Source organism: Leucoraja erinacea, chromosome 23 (genome assembly GCF_028641065.1).
Source record: "Leucoraja erinacea ecotype New England chromosome 23, Leri_hhj_1, whole genome shotgun sequence".
Lineage (NCBI taxonomy): Eukaryota > Metazoa > Chordata > Chondrichthyes > Rajiformes > Rajidae > Leucoraja > Leucoraja erinaceus.
Window position 1 is genome coordinate 16,158,451 of NC_073399.1, and position 21,011 is coordinate 16,179,461.

Consider the following 21,011-nt stretch of genomic DNA (forward strand, 5'->3'; position numbering starts at 1 on the left):
AGTTTGGCCTAGTCAAAGGAGGTGACCAAGGAAGGTGTTAGTAGCATGGGAAGGGAATTTGTGATCGGAGGCTGAAGGGAATGTCTTCAATTTTCCCAATGCTTAACTAAGTGGTTCACTCAGGCCAGAATATTAAAGAAGCAGTCCAGGAGGACAAGAAAGATGATGATGTGACAGAGCTGTGTACAGCTAACATTTCCACTCAAGACCCTTCATCTGGACTTGAATGGAGGGGAGATGGCCAATATATGGAGGCTAAGGAGCTGGGGTAAGTGCTGATAAGTAATGGGTAGATCCAGGTGAAGAGGAGTATATTGGTGGATGGAGTCAGGTGGGGGAGAGTGGGATGGAGATAGCAACAGAGTCTGGGATTTGATTGATGGAGATAGCAACGGATTGCAAATGATGGAACCTCCAACGGGTGGCTCCGCGATGGCAGCCTCGCCAACAGTCTGTCTGTCTTTACAGTTTTTTTTTGTTATTTTTAGTGTGTTTTAAAAGTTTGTGTTAATGTTCTCTGGTTTGTTTTATGTGGGGGGGGAGTCGGGGGAAACTTTTTTTCAATTTCTTACCTTGTCAGAGATGCGATTGTTTTCCGTATTGTATCTCCGGTTGCTCTGCGGCTTAACATCATGGAGCTGGCGGCCTTGCTCGGCACTGACTTTGAGCCCCACCGCGGGGTTGTGGACTTACCATCGGAGCCGATCCCTTGCCTGGGATCAATGCGGATTTCACCATTGAGGAGCTCGTAGTCTCGGGTAGAGACCGATATCGGGAGCTTCAAACTATGCAAAAGGTTTCGACCAGCCCTGACCCGGAGTCAGATCGGCCAGTGCGGGGGAGCTGAGATTCCCTCCCCGATGCAGGAGCTTGATGGCCCCGGAGAACTAATGCCTTACAGCGCCAGAGACCCGGGTTCGATCCTGACTACAGCTGCTTGTCTGTGCAGAGTTTGTGCGTTCTCTCTGTGACCTGCATAGGTTTCTCCGAGATGTTCGGTTTCCTACCACACTGCAAAGACTTACAGGTTTGTAGGTTAATTGGCTTGGTATAAATATAAATTGTGCCTAGTGTGTGTAGGATTGTGTTAGTGTGCGGGGATTGCTGGTTGGTGCAGACTTGGGGGGCCGCAGGGCCTGTTTCCCCGATGTATCTCTAAAAAACTGTCTGTCTGTCCCCACGCAGACACATATACACGCCCGTGCGTACACAAACACAACTGAAGAAAATGGAACAGAAAAGACGATACAAAGCAGAATTGTTCTTGCAAAATCTACATTCAATGTTGAATGAAGCATTCAATTAAAAAAATCCAACCTTTTAATAGGTTAATATCTATTTTGCAGAAGTGTGCTAAAGACAAAGCAATCAGCAATGAATAAACAATTAATCTGTTAAGAATTTCTTTGTACGTACAGAATCTGAGGTGAAGTATGCAAAGATTGGGTCAAATTCACTTCTAATCTTTCATTTTTCTAAGCAACTTTTAAGGGAATAATAGCATAGGGGTTATCTAAACTAATATTACCAGAGCCATGTATAAATGAACAGGAGCCATGAGTTCAGATGCTACCATAAGAGAATTTAATCAAATAATATGGAATTTTAAAATAACATGCTCACCTTGAAACTCCTTGGTTGTCAAACCCACTTAACTCTGCAAACCCACTTAACTTTTATTTGCAGCCATCTGAAGCTGAATCTAGGATAAGAGGTCTGACCTCCAGATTAGTTGAGCAACAGCCATAATTATGCTTTACAGACAACTTCCCTGGCAAACTCAGAATGTGATATGGCCTTGAACATTATCTGCATTAACTCTGAACATCATCTTTATATGGCATCAGGTCAACCACAGTTAATGAATCTTTTGCTGAATTCCATCCACCACCTTTTTTCAGCTGTAGGTTCATTATTCACTCCCACTGAAAACCATTCACCAGACTATACTCTGGGTGGGGTCTTTAGTGCGAGTGGCTCAATAGCACAACTGCAAAAGTAGCCAGCTTAATCATGAGGATACAGCTGACAGACTGGGTAGGAGGAGAAAATGTAACAACCAAAGGAGATAATGAGTGAGCCTCAGTCGCACAAATCTACCCATTATTGATAGATCTGTCCATGATAGTTTGGGTCGGTGTGACCCTTGCATAGTAGCTCTGCAAATGAAAAACCATCTTAAAACTGAAGACGCTTCAGGGACGACACGTGGTACAGCGGTAGAGTTGCTGCGTTACAGTACTTTCAACGCCAGAGACCCGAATTCGATCACGACTATGGGTGCCGTCTGTACGGAGTTTGTATGCTCTCCCGGTGGGTTTTATCTAAGATATTTGGTTTCTTCCCGCACTTCAAAGACGTTCAGGTTTGTAGGTTAATTAGCTTTGTATAAATGTAAATAGTCCCTAGTGTGTGTGTAGGATAGTGTTAATGTGCGGGGATCACTAGTCGGTACGGACTCAGTGGGCCGAAGGGCCTGTTTCCGAACTGTATCTCTAAAACTAAAACGCTCTCTACAGTGTTGTGTGGCACATCTATCATGTTAACTCTGATAGATTTGGAGTTAATCTCGTTGCACCAAACAGAGATTCCATTAGATCCTGTGGGCCAACAACAGCAGCAACATTTTATTTCACCATGTCTAATTTCATTGCTCAGACAAATAACTACTCATGACTGTGTAGCCGGACATAGTGCGAACTCCATTTTCAGGTTTGCTGATGACACCACCGTTGTGGGACGAATTACAGATGGTGATGAGTCAGAGTATAGAAGTGAGATCGACCGATTGACCAAATGGTACCAGCACAACAATGTCAGTAAAACAAAAGAACTGGTTGTGGACTTTGGAAGAGGACGGATGAGGACCCACAAACTTGTTTATATCAAGTCAAGTCAAGTTTATTTGTCACATACACATACGAGATGTGCAGTGAAATGAAAGTGGCAATGCTCGCGGACTTTTGTGCAAAAGACAAACAACAAAACAACCAAACAAATTATAAACACAATCATAACACACATATTCTTTTACATAATAAATAATGGAAGGAAAAACGTTCAGTAGAGTTAGAGTTAGTCCCTGGTGAGATAGGCGTTTACAGTCCGAATTGCCTCTGGGAAGAAACTCCTTCTCAACCTCTCCGTTCTCACCGCATGGCAACGGAGGCGTTTGGCTGACCGTAGCAGCTGGAACAGTCCGTTGCATGGGTGGAAGGGGTCTCCCATGATTTTATTTGCTCTGGAGTTGCACCTCCTGTTGTATAGTTCCTGCAGGGGGGCGAGTGAAGTTCCCATAGTGCGTTCGGCCGAACGCACTACTCTCTGTAGAGCCTTCTTGTCCTTGGCAGAGCAATTCCCAAACCAGATGGTAATGTTCCTGGACAAGATGCTTTCCACCGCCGCTGCGTAGAAGCACTGGAGGATCCTCGGAGACACTCTGAATTTCCTCAATTGCCGGAGGTGGTAAAGGCCTTGCCTTACTCACGAGTGCTGAGGCGTGTGATGCCCATGTCATATCCTCGGAGATGTGGACTCCCAGATATTTAAAACAGTTCACCCTATCCACAGGATCCCCATTTATCCTCAATGGAGTGTGCCCTCCTAAAGTCCATGATCAGCTCCTTCGTTTTTTTGATGTTCAAGAGGAGGCTGTTATCCTGGCACCAGAGTGCTAGATCAGCCACCTCCTCCCGGTAGGCCTTCTTGTCATTGTCTGAGATCAGGCCCACCACCACAGTGTCATCAGCAAACTTAATTATTGAGTTGGAGCTGAACCTAGCCACACAGTCATGTGTGTACAGGGAGTACAATAGGGGGCTGAGGACGCAACCCTGGGGCGATCCTGTGCTCAGGGTGAGGGACTTCGATGTATTCCCTCCCATCTTGACTACCTGGGGCCTGGCAGTGAGAAAGTCCAGGACCCAGGCACACAGGGAGGTGTTGAGCCCCAATGGGACGATGGTGAAGAGAGTCAAAAACATCAAATTCCTGGGGGTGCATATTTCCGACGATCTTTCCTGGACCTAGCACACTGATGCAATCATAAAGAAAGCACATCAGCGCCTCTACTTCCTGAGAAGATTACGAAGATTCGGCGTGTCAAAGGGGATTCTCTTGAATTTCTACATGTGCACAATAGAGAGCATACTGACTGGTTGCATCGTGGCCTGGTTCAGCAACTTGAACGTCCTGGAGCAGAAAAGATTGCAAAAAGTTGTAAACACTGCCCAGGCCATCACCGGGTCTGACCTGCTCTCCATCGAAGGGATTTATCATAGTCACTGCCTCAAAAAGGCAGCCAATATCATGAAAGACCCACTCCATCCTGGGCACACACTCCTCTCACCACTGCGATCGGGAAGACGGTACATGAGCCTGAGAACTGTAACGTTCAGGAACAGCTTCTTCCCGACACCCATCAGGCTATTAAACACTACCTCATAAGCTCTGAACTACAATAGACTAATATTATTATTATTATTGCACTATTGTTAGTTCTTTTTTTTTCCCCTGAGTTTTTGTTATTATTTATTATGATTACATATTCTGTTGTGCTGCAGCATGTAAGATTTGTATTGTTCTATCTGGGACATATGACAATAAAACACTCTTGACTCTTGATTCTAATTTCATTTTACCTTATTTATTTGAAATACCTTGTACATTCAGTACCATAAAATAAATATTTGCGATTAATGATCATGACAATGGCCATGTTTAGTCACAACAGTTATGTTTGCACCTTTAGATCTTCAATGACTCTTTTTATGAGTCTGGCATAGGCTCCGCTGGCACAACTCAGGCGATGGTTGACCTCAGGAAAAGAGTCTTTGAAGACCAATACCTAAAGGCTCAACCAAAACTGCTGGTCTACAGTGCCGTTGTCCTACCCATCCTGTGGTATGGATCCGAGTCATGGATCACCTACAGCAGGCACTTGAGAGCCCTAGAACATCAAAGATCCTTACAAAAGATTCTGAGGATCAGCTGGGAGGACAAATGCACCAACATCAGCATTTTGGAGGAAGCCAACTTGACCAGCATTACCACCACAATAATGCAGCACCAACTTTCATGGACTGGCCATGTCATCCGCATGTCAAACACACGTCTCCCTAAACAGATCCTGTACTCGCAACTGAAGGAAGGTCGGCGGGCCCCCTGCGGGCCAAAGAAACGGTTCAAGGGCAACATCAAGAACAGTTTGAAGAAATTCCACATCCCATCGAGCAACTGGGAGCAAATTGCACTGGACAGGCGCACCTTGAGGAAATCCGTGCAGGAAGGAGCTGCACGTCATGTCGCAGAGACAAATAACAGCACCGTAAGGATGGAGAAGGGGGCCCAACGACTACCAACCACCGCCAGTCTCCACTGCGCACGTTGCACCAAGGTCTGTGGATCGCAGATCGGCCTCTCCAGACATCTGCAGACCCACAAGTAGATGACCCTATGGAGAGGAGAGGTCAGTCATACTTGTTTCGAGTGACCGCCGATGATTAGTCACAGGATAAATGAACAAGGCAAAATGACACTTTTACTTTTAAACAATGATCCTGCTGATGGACCTTTGTTGCAGAATGCACAGAAATCATTCGGCTTTCCATATTTTAATTTCGGATTCAGATTAGATGATTGTGATCAGCATGCAATGAAATTCCTTGTTTGCATGAAATCATTAAACAGTATACATAGTTACGACGAATACAACGATGAATGTAAAGGAGCAGAATGGTGCATAGATTGTAGTATAATCTGAAGTGTGCAAAAAAATGTAAATGCAATAATGGAATATCCAAATGAGATAGTTAAGGGTAAAGGGCCTGTCCCATTGTACGAGGTAATCCAAGAGTTCTCCCGAGTTTCCCCTGATTCGAACTCGGAGAATTACGCTAGTAGCCGTTCGTAGGTACTTGGGGCTCTCATGGACATTTTTCACAGTGCTGAAAAAACTTCACCAGTTACCGCGTTTCCCGAGTACCTGTCATTAGCATTACGAGCTGCTTCGAGACATCCACGAGCTCTGACGTGGCCGCTATGTACATTCTACGTACTTAACACGATTTTGATTCTTTTTTTTAACTCTGGAGAGCTCTTGAATTACCTCGTACAGTGGGACAGGCCCTTCTATATATGTGGCAGCACCTATGGGAAGTGGGTGTGAAAGAGGTGATTGGTTCAAGATAGACACAAAATGCAGGAGTAACTCAGCAGGTCACACCTGTCTCTGTCCAACAATTGGCCTATCAGGGAACCTCCTTGCCTAATATTATGTTATTGGCCCTAATTTTCCTGTTTTTTTCTGCTTCTAGTCCCCCCCCACCCCCTACTCTCCCTACCATAATCAGTCTGAAGAAGGGTCTGACCCGAAAAGTAACCTATTCATTTTCTTCAGTGATGTTGTCTGACCTGCTGAGTTACTCCAGCATTTTGTGTCTATTTTTGGTATAAACGAACATCTGTCATTCCTTTTTATTACGTTATGATTGGTTCAGGAGCAGTGCTGGATTTAGATGAAGAGAGGCCCTAAGCTGTTCCACTTGTGAGGCCCCCAACGACCGGACAGCCATGGCGGCCAAATCTCCCACAATTCAAAGCGAGGGAGAAAGTGCCCAGCGTCGACCAGTTGCCGTTGCAGTGCGCATGCGCAGGGCGGCCGATGATGTGCTGGCCGTGGTTGTGCGCATGTGCAAGGCGGCCTGCCGTGCCGGCGGATGAGGAGCGAGCGGAGCCCGGCGGCCCGGACACGGATAGCGGGGGAAGATGGAGAGAGAGAGATAGAGAGGGGGGCCGCCCAGAGTTGAACGGTAGGTGTTCTGCCTTGGCCAGAGGCCCCCCTAGACCTCGAGGCCCATCAATTTTTTCGGGGGGCCCCCTAGAAAGTCGGGGCCCTAAGCTATACGTAAATCCGGCACTGTTCAGGAGTCCGATAGCAGCGGGGAAGAAGCTGCTCTTAAGCCAGGACATCTTGGATTTCAAGCTCTGTATCTTCCCCAGTAGGTGGAAGAAAGAAAAATGATTGGCCAGGTGGCAAACATCCATGATGATAATTCCAGCCATTTATTTCCACAATTGATATGAAACTTTATTTCTAGAAAAAAATCATCACATATTTGTTTTTACAGGCGTCAAATTATGCTGTGGGAGAAGAAAATACAGTTGGCGAAAGAGGCAAAAACAGCTGTTGACTCGGAGATTGGACAGGGTGAGATGCGAGCCATGAAGGCTGAAATTCATAGGATGGAAGTGAGTTCATCTGCAAACATGACACACAATACTGAATTAACAATATTTCATTGGTAATCCAAAAGCAAAATGCGGAAGATGCTAAAAGACATTTTTCTAGATATCCCTGGAAGAAGTTTTGTTGACTCCTCACATCCTATTCTATCTGCTCCTGAGCTACCCACCAAATAATGGGCGGCAAGGCCTGACATCTTATGATGTGGCATTCAGTCAGTCTCCATGAATCTTGACAGAAACTGTGTCAGTTATCCAAAGACTTATCCAGAACCGTTAAATCAATGGAGCAATTTTATTTTGTAGCAGAACAAATGTCTTCATTAACAGATTTTGTGATCCAGCACAACATATATTGAGTGGATACTGCAAACACATGCATGGATAATGCAGCAGAGTTATTTTGAAACATTTCGGCTTTTTGCATAAACCTTAGATTTGTTTGCAGTATTCATTCCATGTTTATAACCATACTTCACTATGCTGTGTTGGATAAAGGCATCATGTCTATTGCCGTAAGGTTTGTTGATTGCAGTCAGAAACTTAAAGGATGTTGAGGAAAAGGAAAATTTTCAGATCTGATACAGGTTAAAACTGACATAAAAATTTTGCAAACTTATATAGTGCTCACAATGGCATCATCCACAACAAAGATACCTGTAATCTCATCATAGCTCCTTGGTCTTTCACACTGGTCTCTGGCAAAAGAGAATGAGATGTAGTTAACTTGCTTTGAGTACAGTGATGGCCCCTTAAGCAATAGCAGTCAAACTGGCAAGATCGTATCTGGCAAGATGTCCTGCTCCATCTAGGAAGGAACAAACATAAAAGTTCATTGATATTTGAATAACCACTGATACTTGTCCTTCTTGGTGGCTACATTCTGTGAAGTCATCCTTGTTGATGCACAGATGTCTCATAATTTATTTAAGATTAGTAAATTAATGGCAATAATTTGCAGTTATAAGTTATATACCCTCTTCTTTGATTGTGGAAAGTAGCCAGATATTTCATTTACCTAATTTTTCTTAAAATTTGATATTCCTATGGTGAACATCTCTGGCACTGGATTGACAGATGTCTGTACATTTGTATTCTTGATTCAAAGATACGTCACAATCAGATTATGAGACTGCAAGAACAAATGATTCGTGACATGGAGGCTACTGTTTCACGCAGAGAGACAATTTTGACACGCGGGGAAGCACAGGCAAGTGTGGACAAGAAGCACGCGACTCGGAATGATTATCGTAACAAGATACAGGACCTGTGCAAGAAAATTGCTGATGTGCAAAAGGTATCATAAAACAGATTATTTCTATGAATCTATGCAAGTAAATAAAAAATATTGCCTATTTTCTTCCAATTCCGCTAAAACTTGTTCATACATTGTAACAAAATCTTGATCAAATAACCTTTCAAAATCTGGTCAAAATTAGTAATATTCAGTATTCAGTATTTTTGAAAACTCAAAACATTTGTTGTTACGAAGCCCTACTAAGTAAGCTTTTTAAATACTTAGTAGCATAAAGATCGAAAAAGGTAATAATTGGGGTTGTCAGCAAATCACACTAAATGTACTTGATTTACAAAATTACAACTAACGTCATTTTTTAAGCAGACCACTCCACTCCCCAAGAATATTGCCAGACTGCCACATCTGAATCCTCCACTCAGTGAAGTGGTAGAGAGATGGGTGGGAAGGGGTGGGCAAGATAGACAGTCAGAGGGAGTGAAATAATAGGGTAAGTGTAAAGGGCTATGTATGTGTGGAAGAGAGAGAAAGGGAAACAGAGGGAGATGGAAGAGAGCACAAGGGTGAGCAAAAAAAAAAATCAGATGGGTGAGAGAGAAAGGAGAGAAGGAGCAAAAGGGACGAGAGAGAGAGAGAGAGAGAGAGAGTCAGTCAAGTAAGGAAAGAATAAATGAGAATTAGAGAAAGAGTACAGGGGAGGGTAGGAGGCAATGTACAGAGGAAGGAGGAGACATAACAAAGGCCAAAACTCTCCACAACTGAATTCAGCAATTTTGATTGAGAGCCAGCTCAGTTATTTCACTGCCTACTAAATATGGGCTTGAATAGTACTAGCCACTTTTTTTTTTATCTTTGCTGTTCCTTACTCTTCTATCTCTACCTGTTTTTTTCTCATCCTCCCTGCCAAATCCAATGTACTTTATTTCCAGATAATTATAAACTTAGAAAGTTTAGAGAGAAACAACATGGAAACAGGCCCTTTGGCTAACAAAGGCCATGCTGACCATCGATTACCCATTCATACTAGTTCTATGTTATCCCACATTCTCATCCACTCCCTACACACAAGGGGTAATTCATAGAGGTCAATTAACCGACATACCCGCACGTCTTTGGGATGTGGGAGGAAAGTGAAGCTCCCAGAGGAAACCCACAGTGTCACAGGGAGAATGTGCATACTCCACACGGTACCCGAGGTCAGGATCAAACCCGGGTCTCTGGCACTGTGAGACAATAGCTCTATAAGCTTCGCCACTGTGCTGCCCACTATTAATGTTCAATTATTGTTTGAAAATGTGGATTAAGTTAAAATTAAGTTTTGATATTTTTATTGTTCAGTGCCCTCTACTAATAATGCATTTTGAAAGAATTAGGACAGATCTAAAAAATGTGCCATTGTAAAATCATAATTACTTGAAATTGCAACATTAGACAAACTAATTTGGCCTGATGTATCAACACTGGTACCTGTTCTCAAACTATCAAATCTAATCCCAAGATTCTTAGTGTACAAAATTCTGTATTCAACATTTTCAAGCATTTAAATACATTTTAAGTTGTGTTATGGTACTAGCCATTGAATATTCTTGCAATAAAGATTCCTTGATTTGAGAAATGCAAAACTCCTGGGAAATGGCTAGACTATGCCACAAGGTTGTACCACACCTATGATCGTACCATAAACAGGATTTCATTGTATCAGTTGAGAGTTGCATGTCAATTTGGCTGGATCCTTAAATCTCATTATACCAGTCTCACATTGTACAAGTTGGTTTCTGAAGAGGTGTCTTCTGCTCGGGCTGCAGGGAGTATTTGTAAGTTTGCATATGAAATAAATATAAGATGAGTTTGCACCCTACCGACTGAATTGACCTACATAGTGAAAAATCTTTGCTTATTTTCTTGGTTGATTCTGTGGTCCACAGAGGATATTTAAACTGAGGCCCATTTTAATTAATTACTAGACTAAGTGGGACCAGTTGGGTCCCAACATCACACGGGAGGGTTGGTCCCCCAACGCAATATTCCACCTCTCCACCAATTCCAATATTGGTGGCCAGTGGGGGGCGGGGGGCGCTTTCTGGAACGCTAGTATGGGTGTGGTGCGCTGAAGGGACTGGTTTCCAGAGAGCTAGTATGGACATTGTGGGCCGAATGGATTCTTGGGCTGGCGGCTCAGTCATTCAAGCCTGTTGTGCTGGCAGCTCACTCACTCACGGCTGGTGGGCTCGCAGTTGACTCACGGCTATTCCTTGAAATTCCATTTCAAGCAGGGTGCAAGGCCACTAAAGACAGCGAGTCGTGACCTCTCCCTCCCCCATCTTGCAGACTGAGCCACGCCAACACTTCTGGGTTTTATAGTCCCTCCCCCCTCACGGGGCATGGCCTTCATGGCGTGATTGACAGGAGAGAGAACCTCAACATTTTTTAAACACTAATAACTCTTATTTTTTATCGATGGGAAAAATCTTCGGAGTGGAGGGGGACTGAGTAAGATAGCCAAAAATCACAGCCGCAAGTAGTAGCGTTTTTACTAAAATCAATATAAAACGCAAACAGGAAGTGGTCAAGACTTTTAATTATATTGAAGGCAATGCAGCTCTAATAAAGCAAGGCAGCTCGCTTTAGCATTTTCAAAACCAAAGGCAACACAGCTTGCTTTAGCACTTTCAAAACCAAAGCAGGGCTCGAAATTAACGATTGCCCGGGTGCCAATGGAGACCTAAAGTCCCGCCGGGCAACCTAAAAGCCTGCCATTTTAGAAACATAGAAACATAGAAATTAGGTGCAGGAGTAGGCCATTCGGCCCTTCGAGCCTGCACCGCCATTCAATATGATCATAGCTGATCATCCAACTCAGTATCCCGTACCTGCCTTCTCTCCATATCCCCCCCTTAGCCACAAGGGCCACATCTAACTCCCTCTTAAATATAGCCAATGAACTGGCCTCAACTACCCTCTGTGGCAGAGAGTTCCAGAGATTCACCACTCTCTGTGTGAAAAAAGTTCTTCTCATCTCGGTTTTAAAGGATATCCCCCTTATCCTTAAGCTGTGACCCCTTGTCCTGGACTTCCCTAACATCGGGAACAATCTTCCTGCATCTAGCCTGTCCAACCCCTTAAGAATTTTGTAAGTTTCTATAAGATCCCCTCTCAATCTCCTAAATTCTAGAGAGTATAAACCAAGTCTATCCAGTCTTTCTTCATAAGACAGTCCTGACATCCCAGGAATCAGTCTGGTGAACCGTCTCTGCACTCCCTCTATGGCAATAATGTCCTTCCTCAGATTTTGCCCGGTTTGGCAAGCACACAGGACACCTATCGTTCAACTCTGAGCAGACATCTCTCTATCTCTCTCTCGATGTCGTTCTCCGTCTCCGCCCGCCATCCATATCCGTGTCCAGGCCACCGGGTCTCCGCTCTCCACCCGCTCCTCATCCCCCGGCACGGCCGGCCCCTTTACACATGCGCAATGCCACGGCCTGCACATCCTCCCTCTGCACATGCGCACAACCACGGCCAGCACATCATCAGCCGCCCTGCACATGCGCACTGCCACGGCAACTGGCCAGCGCCGGGCACTTTCTCCCTCCCTTTGCATTGAGATAGATCTGGCCGCCATTGTTGTCCGGTGGCCGCTTCACCGCGATCGCTGAAAACCAACGCAGAATCACTCCCTGGACCTGGAGTAACTCCCTGGGGTAACTCTTGCTTCTTGGTTTCCTGGTCCTCCAAAAATATTCCAAATGGAATTTAAACTGGAATGGACCTTCCACCACCAATCTCCAAACTCTGAAAAATAACAGCCTATTGCACATTATCTGTTTATTTATTGTGTATATATATGGTCTATGGTATATAGCACACTGAACTTTTATCTCTTGTTCTGTATTATGCGTACATATTCTGTTGTGCTGGGGCAAGCACGAATTTCATTGTCCTATCTGGGACACATGACAATAAAACTCCCTTGACTCTTGACTTGGACTTGAGCAAAAAAAGGATTCTTGGGGGAGGAAAGAGCTACCTTAAGTTTAGTTGCGTCTGGTTGGGTAACTATGTTTGGGTGAAGACTATGCCATGCTTTAATTGTGCGGGGGAACTCCATGGAGCAGCCAGCATCTCTGGATAGAAGAAATTGGGTGACAATTCATGTAGAGACTCTTCTTTAAACTCCCTCTGGTTTTTGTCTTTTTAGTTTAATTTAAAGATACAGCATGGAAACAGACCCTTCTGCCCACCGAGTCCACACCGATCACCCGTACACTAGTTTTATCCCACACATTTGCGACATAAGTCAAGAGTCAAGAGTGTTTTATTCTCTCACTTCCCAGTTAGAACAATGAAATCCTTACTTGCTGTAGCTCAACAGAATATGTAAACATAGTACTCTGTAAACAATGTTATAAATAAGAAAACAAAACAGTGTATATTTATATATGAAAATATAACTATATATATGTGTGTTTGTGTGTGTGTGTATAATATAAATACCCACACACACACATACTTTTCATCCTGAGATTAATAAAGGTCTATTGTATAGTATCGTGTGTGTAGGAAGGAATTGCAGAAGCTGGTTTAAACTGAAGATAGACACAAAAAGCTGGAATAACTCAACAGGTCGGACAGAATCTCTGGACAAAAGGAAAATACTATGTTTTGGGTTGGGTCTGAAAAAGGTTCCTGCACACCTTTGCAATGTGGAAGGAAACAAGAGCACCCGGAGAAAACCCATGCAATCAAAGGGAAAAGGAGCAAACTCCATACACACAGCACCCATATTCAGGATCAATTCCAGGTCTCTGGCACTTTTAGGCAACAACTTTGTGGCCAATGTACTGCCCCTTAGTCTTGAACTGAAATAAAACATATAGTAGCTGCAAAGGGGGACAGAGCGTCACTTAAAGATTTAAGACTGAAAATGGATAGTTTCTTATTTTAGAAACCAAAGTTATCACCGTATAATTTTTTGTGAGTTGGAAAATAATATATAGTGGCACAGCTGGTAGACTTGCTGCCTCACACGCCAGAGATCTATGTTCGATCCTGTCCTCGGGCACCGTCTGTGTTGAATTTACACATTCTCCCTGCAAGTGTGTGGGTTTCCTCCCACATCCCAAAGATGCATTGGCTATGTAGGTTAACTTGTATCTAAAATTGCCCCTAATGTGTAGGGAGAGGGTGAGGAAAGTGGGATAACAGAACTTGTGTGAATCGTAGACAAAAATGCTGGAGAAACTCTATGGAGTGAAGGAAATAGGTGACGTTTTGGGTCGAGACCCTAATTCAGACTGATGTGAGGGTGGGGGCGGGAGGGGGGGAGAAGAAAGGAAGGGGTGGAGACAGTGGGCTGAGGGAGAGTTGGGAAGGGGAGAAGAAAGCAGGGACTACCTGAAATTGGAGAAGTCAATGTTCATACCGCTGGGGTGTAAACTGCCCAAGTGAAATAAAAGGTGCTGCTCCTCCAATTTAAGGTGGGCCTTACTCTGGCCATGGAGGAGGTCCAGGACAGAAAGGTCGGATTCGGAATGGGAGGGGGAGTTGAAGTACTGAGTCGCCGGGAGATCAGGTTGGTTATTGCGAACTGAGTGGAGGTGTTGGTCTCACCAAGGTTGATCATACGCTGAATAATCCAACCACATATTTGTTTGGAAGTGGAAAGAAATAATAGAAATTGCATTCATTGCAATGTGTAAAAAGAGTTGAGATACTGTATTATAATTTTGCTGCATGTCATTGTGGTATATATCATGTCTTGATTGGTGAATATGTTTAGTTTGTGACTTTATTTGAAGCAGAAATAATATGTGAATGCTTCATTGAGCATAATTCTAACTGGTAACTACGCACTTCGTCCGAACACAATATCGCACGCTTCATGCAAGCTGTCTTAAATGACCACCTAAACTGTTATTTGGCAACCTAAAAAGCTACCAAGGTTGCCTGACTGACAACTGAGAAAAAAATGTGAGAGCCCTGCAAAGGCAACATAGCTTTAGCACTTTCAAACTGAAACACACTTTTGCATTTTCAAACCACATTAAGGGCACTGACATGCCAGTAAAACCACTCATAGTTTAGTAGACATGTGTTCAGTGTTATTCAAAGCTCAGACTGAGAAATGCGACCTCTTGCTCCCCCCATCTTGCAGAGAACTGAGGCACCTCCACACTTCCGGGTTTTATAGTCCCTCCGGAAGGGGCGTGGCTTTCAGGAGAAAGAATCTCAACATTTTTTAAACACTAATAACTCTTTTATTTTTCATCGATGGGAAAAATCCTCTTGTCCTGCGCAGCGGAGTGGAACTCTGTGTAAGATGGCAAAAAAAGTGGCAGCGTTTTTTTCTAAAATCAATATACAGAACAACAGGAAGTGGTCAAGATCAGACTTTTAGTAATATAGATATCAGTCTTCATGCAGATGTATACTGTGGATAGGGTTTATGTTACTGAGACTGACCAGAGATTGCCAATAATGATGAAATGGCTTAAGAATTCAATGGAGTAAACATTTTAACAGATCGTTATTGTGCTAAATTGGCATTCTGTAACAGGTTGAAACTGCTAGACCATGCTCCTTCAGTGAGGAAAATTCATGGCCTTTGGTTAGAAAGCAAATCACCTTTTCTATCTTGCTATTGTAGATATGTTAAACAATCTACCAATATATTTCAGTTTCCTTAATTTAACTAATTAATTACATAATCTAGATTATTAAATAGTGTTATCGATGTAACTGTCCTATTTTCATAGAATATTGAAGAGTTTGACAAAACTATTCAAGAGTTGAGGACATCGCAGAGAACTTTGTATGAGAATTTGGGTGGAAAGCAGTGTGAGATTCAAAATAATAAATCTTCAATCAATCTTCTTGATGCAAGCATTGAATCTCTACAAGAAAAGAAAGGAGTGGTAAGAATAATTTCTGGAAGACAAACAGCATAATTGATTTGAAGAAACTTAGCTGACATTAAAATAACTAATTTTGAAATTGTTAAGATTTTACATGATAATTATATGCAATTAAGCTAATCATATGGCATTAGATTATTTTTTACAAAAGCAAACAGCTGGAGGAATTCACCGTGTCCTATTTCCCTCGAGAGAAATGGACAGACGACATTTCGGGCCTGGACCCTCTTTCATCCATTTCTTTCGCCAGATGATGCCGGTCCCACTGAGTCCCTCCAGCAGTTCATTTTTTGTTCCAGACTCCAGCATCTGCAGCCTTTTGTGTGAGCATTAGTTTAATGTTATTTCATGGCAGAGAATAATTGCTGTTCATTTAAAAAAATTGATTTTCCACCTAGTTCCTTTGATGTGGGATATCCTTTGAATGCAGTCAAATCTGAGTTAATTTACAATGAAAGTTGAGCAATCACAGTAAGGTTAGAAGTACACAATGAATAGGGTTTTCATGGAGGTGGTAGAGTAAAATAATTCCAATTTGCAAACTAAAATTTGGACAAAATCAATATAAAAAAGGCCCTACAAGATGATAAGCTTTTATGCAAATCATGAACATGGCTTTTAAAAAAAGACGTTCAATTTTCTCTCCAGCTTACATTTAAGACCTTGGGAGCATCACTTCAGATATATTGTCCAAGATCCAAATGTCTTCAATAGCTCCATTAATGACGTTCCTGGCATCATAATGTCAGAAGTGGGAATGTTTGCTGATGACTGAATAATATTAATTTTCATTCACAGCTGCTCAGAAAGAGTGGCAGAACCGATCGAACAGCATGCAGAATTACGATAATCCGATAGGGCCTCCAAAATCATCTACTTCTGTCGCCAAGAAGAACATTATCACATGCAATCTGCTCTAAGTCATTTACTATCCCTACTTGGAAATATATCACTGGTCTATTAACGCTTAGTCTAAATCATGGAACTTAATGCACAACAATTTTATGGTTATCTTCTCAAGAAGAGCTGCAGCAGTCTAGAAAACATGGCTCAGCAACACCTTCTCTGAGCAGTTGAGAGTAAACAATAATTGCTGATCTCCCAGCAATGCACATGTCCCATGAAAGTAAACAAAATTATATAGAATTGCCATGGTTGCTAGTTGTTTGCTGGCAGTTTGGGCAATCTTGTTAATTGTTGGGAATATCACAGATTGTAGGAAGTCCTCAGGTCAGAAAAGGTCTCTGTCTTGAGAACTCTTTGTAACCTAAGTTGTTTGAAGGATGGAAATTAACAAAATACATTTGGGAGAGGATCACAGTTGTGACAGGAAAACAAGCAGAGGTCTTGTGCAGGTCTTAGTGACTCGGTGAATGAGCGAGTCTGCACAGCATTCTCTGCTCCAGATTGTGGGTTTACAGCAATTCCCTGTTCCCAGCCGGCAGTGGTCCCGCAGCAGCTGGCAAATCCATCCCACTGATCCCCCAAATACTCGCTCGTATGTGAGGGGTGTCCATAAGTCAGGCATAAGTCGGTGAGACCAAGCGCAGGCTTGGCGATCGCTTCGCCCAACACCTCCGCGCAGTCCGCATTAACCAACCTGATCTCCCGGTGGCTCAGCACTTCAACTCCCATTCCCATTCCGAATCCGACCTTTCTGTCCTGGGCCTCCTCCATGGCCAGAGTGAGTCCCATCGCAAATTGGAGGAGCAGCACCTCATATTTTGCTTGGGTAGTTTACACCCCAGCGGTATGAACATTGACTTCTCCAATTTCAGGTAGTCCTTGCTTTCTCCCTCCTTCCCCTCCCCTTCCCAGCTCTCTCGCAGCCCACTGTCTCCACCTCATCCTTCCTTCTTCCCACCCCCACATCAGTCTGAAGAAGGGTCGCGACCCTAGACGTCACATATTCCTTCGCTCCATAGATGCTGCCTCACCCGCTGAGTTTCTCCAGCATTTTTGTCAACCTTTGATTTTTCCAGCATCTGCAGTTCTTTCTTAAACATAAGTCAGGTATTTATAACCTGGAGAAGACCTGTATATTGTAATCGATCTATATATCCATTGCCACTGGATTGCTGATTAAACAATTGGAGCTAAAATCAGTATTCTTATCTTGGATCCATATTATTATGATTTTTTTTTGTACACCAGTTATTGGTCTAAATTACATAAACATTTTAGTACATAATATTACTCAGTTTTGTGCATGTCTTCATGCATTTTTGTAATTTCCGGTTGAAGACTTCCACTGAGAAAGTGAACTAGGCATAAACCAACCATATTCGATGTTGGTCTATTGTGTGTGAATGCAACTAACAAAAAGGAGATGCCCCCTTTATTCCTTCAGAAAACGGTGGAATACTGCATTTCCACAAATATAATCACTTTACCCTTACTGTTATCACACGTTTCTATGTCAATACATTATTAGACTAATTTTAGAAAACGTATCTCATCCTGGCCTAACTTCTACAGCTGTGCAGTCCATTTAAATAATCGCTATTTTTTTCTTCAAGGGTTGCTGAGGACAACTGTAATACCTCACTCCCTTTTGGTTATGAAAGCTGACTCAGCACAGACAGAAATAAAATCTGAATCTCAGTACTGCATAAATTGATGCAATTGTAGATCGAATTACAAAGTGTGCAATGATTTTGTAATTTAGAAACATTAATCATTGTTTCCTTTTATTACATTTTGATTATTTACTTAAAGCCAGAAAATGGTACTGTGGAAATAATCTCTGCACTTTGTATAGTTCATAGTGCAAATTAGAAAATGAGAGGTGAAAATTAATGGGAGTCCAAACAACAAAATGGTTCCAGAAACTGAACTGCAACTACTCTAAGCTAACACTGAAGTTTTTTGGTCATCAAGTATTAGCACATACTGCCAACTGGCACATACCTCGGTACACATGGCAATAAACTAAATTAAACTAAACCACAGTGCGGGAGTTCATCTGAGGGATGCACTGAAGCTTTGTGCAGGCACACAAAGGCTTTGGAGGGAAGGACCACTTCCTTGGGTACTGCTGCCGCTGATGTCTGAGGGGCTGGGCCTTGTGTAACAGCCTCTAAAACACTTCATGGATGTATTGTTTAAGGAGGAAATGTGAATGGTGTTAACAATTGTCAGAACATTTATTGAATTTGATTGTACAATTAATATAGTGAAAGAGGTTTATGAAATTGTATTGATGGTATGTATATTTTGAATAAAGTATATTTTGAAATATAGAACAATATCAACCCAGATGTAAATGAGAGTGCAAATATTTTTCCATGCTTTGATGTTTTAACTTTTTGGCTTTTTCCCACTGCCAGAGAAGCAAGCCATTTTCTATCTGCCTTTTAAAGTCTTCATTGGAGATCTGGAAAAACTAACAAACAAATATCATTCTGTCACTTTATGATCCAGTATAATGCATCAAGGCAAAACTTTAGCAGGCTATTGAAAATGAATTGACGACTAGGAATAATAAAAATACAAAGTAAATAAAACCATGCACAAAATCAAACATATTTCTATATCTTGTTGTCTAGAATCTGAACACGATAGTGACTTTTCAGACTCGCCTCAAACACCTCCAGGCTGTGAAAGAAGGAAAGTACGTAAAACAGTGCAGATCTGAAGAAGCACTGAGAAGCGAACTACAGAAACAAGTGAAACGAATCCACACCATCGACACTATCGTTGACCGTGTCAAGGAGGAGTGGCCCCAATACCAGGGAGTGCTTCGTAAAGTGACTCTTGTATTAGTTACACGACGCACATTACAGGAATGACTTTCATAAAGAGATACTCAGAAATTATAGCGAACTAGATGGTGGAAAGAACTAATGTAATAAACAATCAAAATTTGATAATTCAGTACCCCATTATATGTCAATTACTAAGGCCAAATGGGGGCTTGTTGACAGAGTGTTTCTGAAGAAATATCTGAAATAATTTTCTTGTGAAAGTGCAAATGTATGCTGGTGTGAATTCATATTTTCAAATAAAAAGATTTAATTTAATGATGATTTAATCATTTTAAATAATTTAATCAGTCAAATTAAAAAGCATTTAATGTTTGAGTACAAACTGATATAGACATAGAACCACAGGAGGGATCGTAATCTGAAATTTAATCAATTGCGAAGTGCTTATGAAATACACACAAAAAAGGAGACGGGGTGGGAAGATAGATATGATTCAAAATATAAGTAGACAAATAGGAAAAATGTATGAATGTGCTGTGAAATAAATATTTGATTTCTTTAGAGGTTCAAAGAATTGCATTCATTGATTGATTATTTTAGTATTAAAAAGTACAAGTTAACGTGCTATATTTAATTTAGTAAATTGTGTATCAAAAGTTGTTGATCATTCTCTGTTAAACAGTTGGCTCAAAATTGAACAAAAATAAACTAGATGAGCAGACATGAATAATAATTATAATTGACCAAGAGAAAGCTGCTAAAAATATTCTCAGGAATATTGAGAGAAGAAAAGGTGAGTCATAAAGCCAAATAATCCTTTTTATAAATAAAAACATTTTCACAAACTGCTCTGGAATGCCAAATACATACAGTTAAACATTAGCGTCAAAGTGTCTACAAGAGGAAACAAAAAAATAATTGAATTTCATTTCAAATCACAATATTAGATGGGGATAACCATCTTATTTTTGAAAGTGTGCTGTTTTGAATAGCATGAAATAAGCATTTTGTCCACGTGTGCATTACATAAAGATGGCATACACCACTGTTGCCTTGTGTTTCAACTTCGTAGGCCCTCCCCAGTCAAGCCTGGGCGATGTCATATGGAGGACAGGCTGTTGCCCATGCAGCACGTCCCCCCTTTTCACGTCGTTGATCGATCCGAAGGAACAGCAGGGCCGTTACAGTTTGGCACCAGCGCCGTCGCAGGAGCTGCCAGAGCGAGGTTGTAGATAACGATGAATTGCCTTAGGGGCTCTGACTCCAAACTACAGGTGCACAACCTTTTATCCGAAAGCCTTGGGACCAGACACTTTTCGTAATTCAGAATTTGTCGGTCTTCGGAATGGAAATTTTTTAGCGTAGATTTTAATGGCTGGCTCAGTGGTAGAGTGTTCGGCTCATATCCGCAAGGTCGCGAGTTTGCGCCTTGACCCCGGCAGTTACTCGGTCGCGAGTTTGACCCTTCGAGTGTTTTCTTGCAGAATAAATGTTTGTATGAAATGCAGTGTAGGAGAGGTGTACTGACTGTGTGGGCAGAACTTTGGAAGTGATTGCCCACCAGTCTAAAAAACCGCTGTGTCTCCCTGTCCCTGGGATAGCAGGGGGCGATCAAACAGCACAATACCCCCCTCCCCCTCCAACTCCAGAGGAATCCGCTCCCCGATGGGCCGCTACGGCGACAAGTGGCAGTTTGCCCACAGCCCGAGCTGCGCCTCCCCAAGAACACCTTGCACACCATCAGCTTCTGCCCCTACGTGTTCCTCTAGAGTTGGAGCGGGGCTGGGCTGGAGTTCCTGCTGGCTGTGGGTCTCTGGGATCTCCATGCTTGCAGTGGGCCTGGGGGTCGCTGTCCCGTTGGTCCTGACGTCTCCGGCCACCCCCCTGGACTGG

General features: G+C 42.6%; 1 protein-coding gene across 4 annotated transcripts in view; it reads left to right on the plus strand.

Moving 5' to 3' along the window:
* ccdc40 (coiled-coil domain containing 40) overlaps positions 1 to 20,384 on the plus strand; it is a 68,141-nt gene extending 47,757 nt beyond the window's left edge. For all 4 annotated transcript variants that reach the window (XM_055653948.1, XM_055653950.1, XM_055653952.1 and 1 more), the window contains 4 exons: positions 7,128 to 7,248; positions 8,351 to 8,539; positions 15,253 to 15,411; positions 18,960 to 20,384. In XM_055653948.1, coding sequence (XP_055509923.1) covers positions 7,128 to 7,248; positions 8,351 to 8,539; positions 15,253 to 15,411; positions 18,960 to 19,202 — 712 coding nt within the window. In that variant the 3' untranslated portion in view covers positions 19,203 to 20,384. The remainder of the gene's footprint in view (positions 1 to 7,127; positions 7,249 to 8,350; positions 8,540 to 15,252; positions 15,412 to 18,959) is intronic.
* Positions 20,385 to 21,011: the final 627 nt, after the last annotated feature.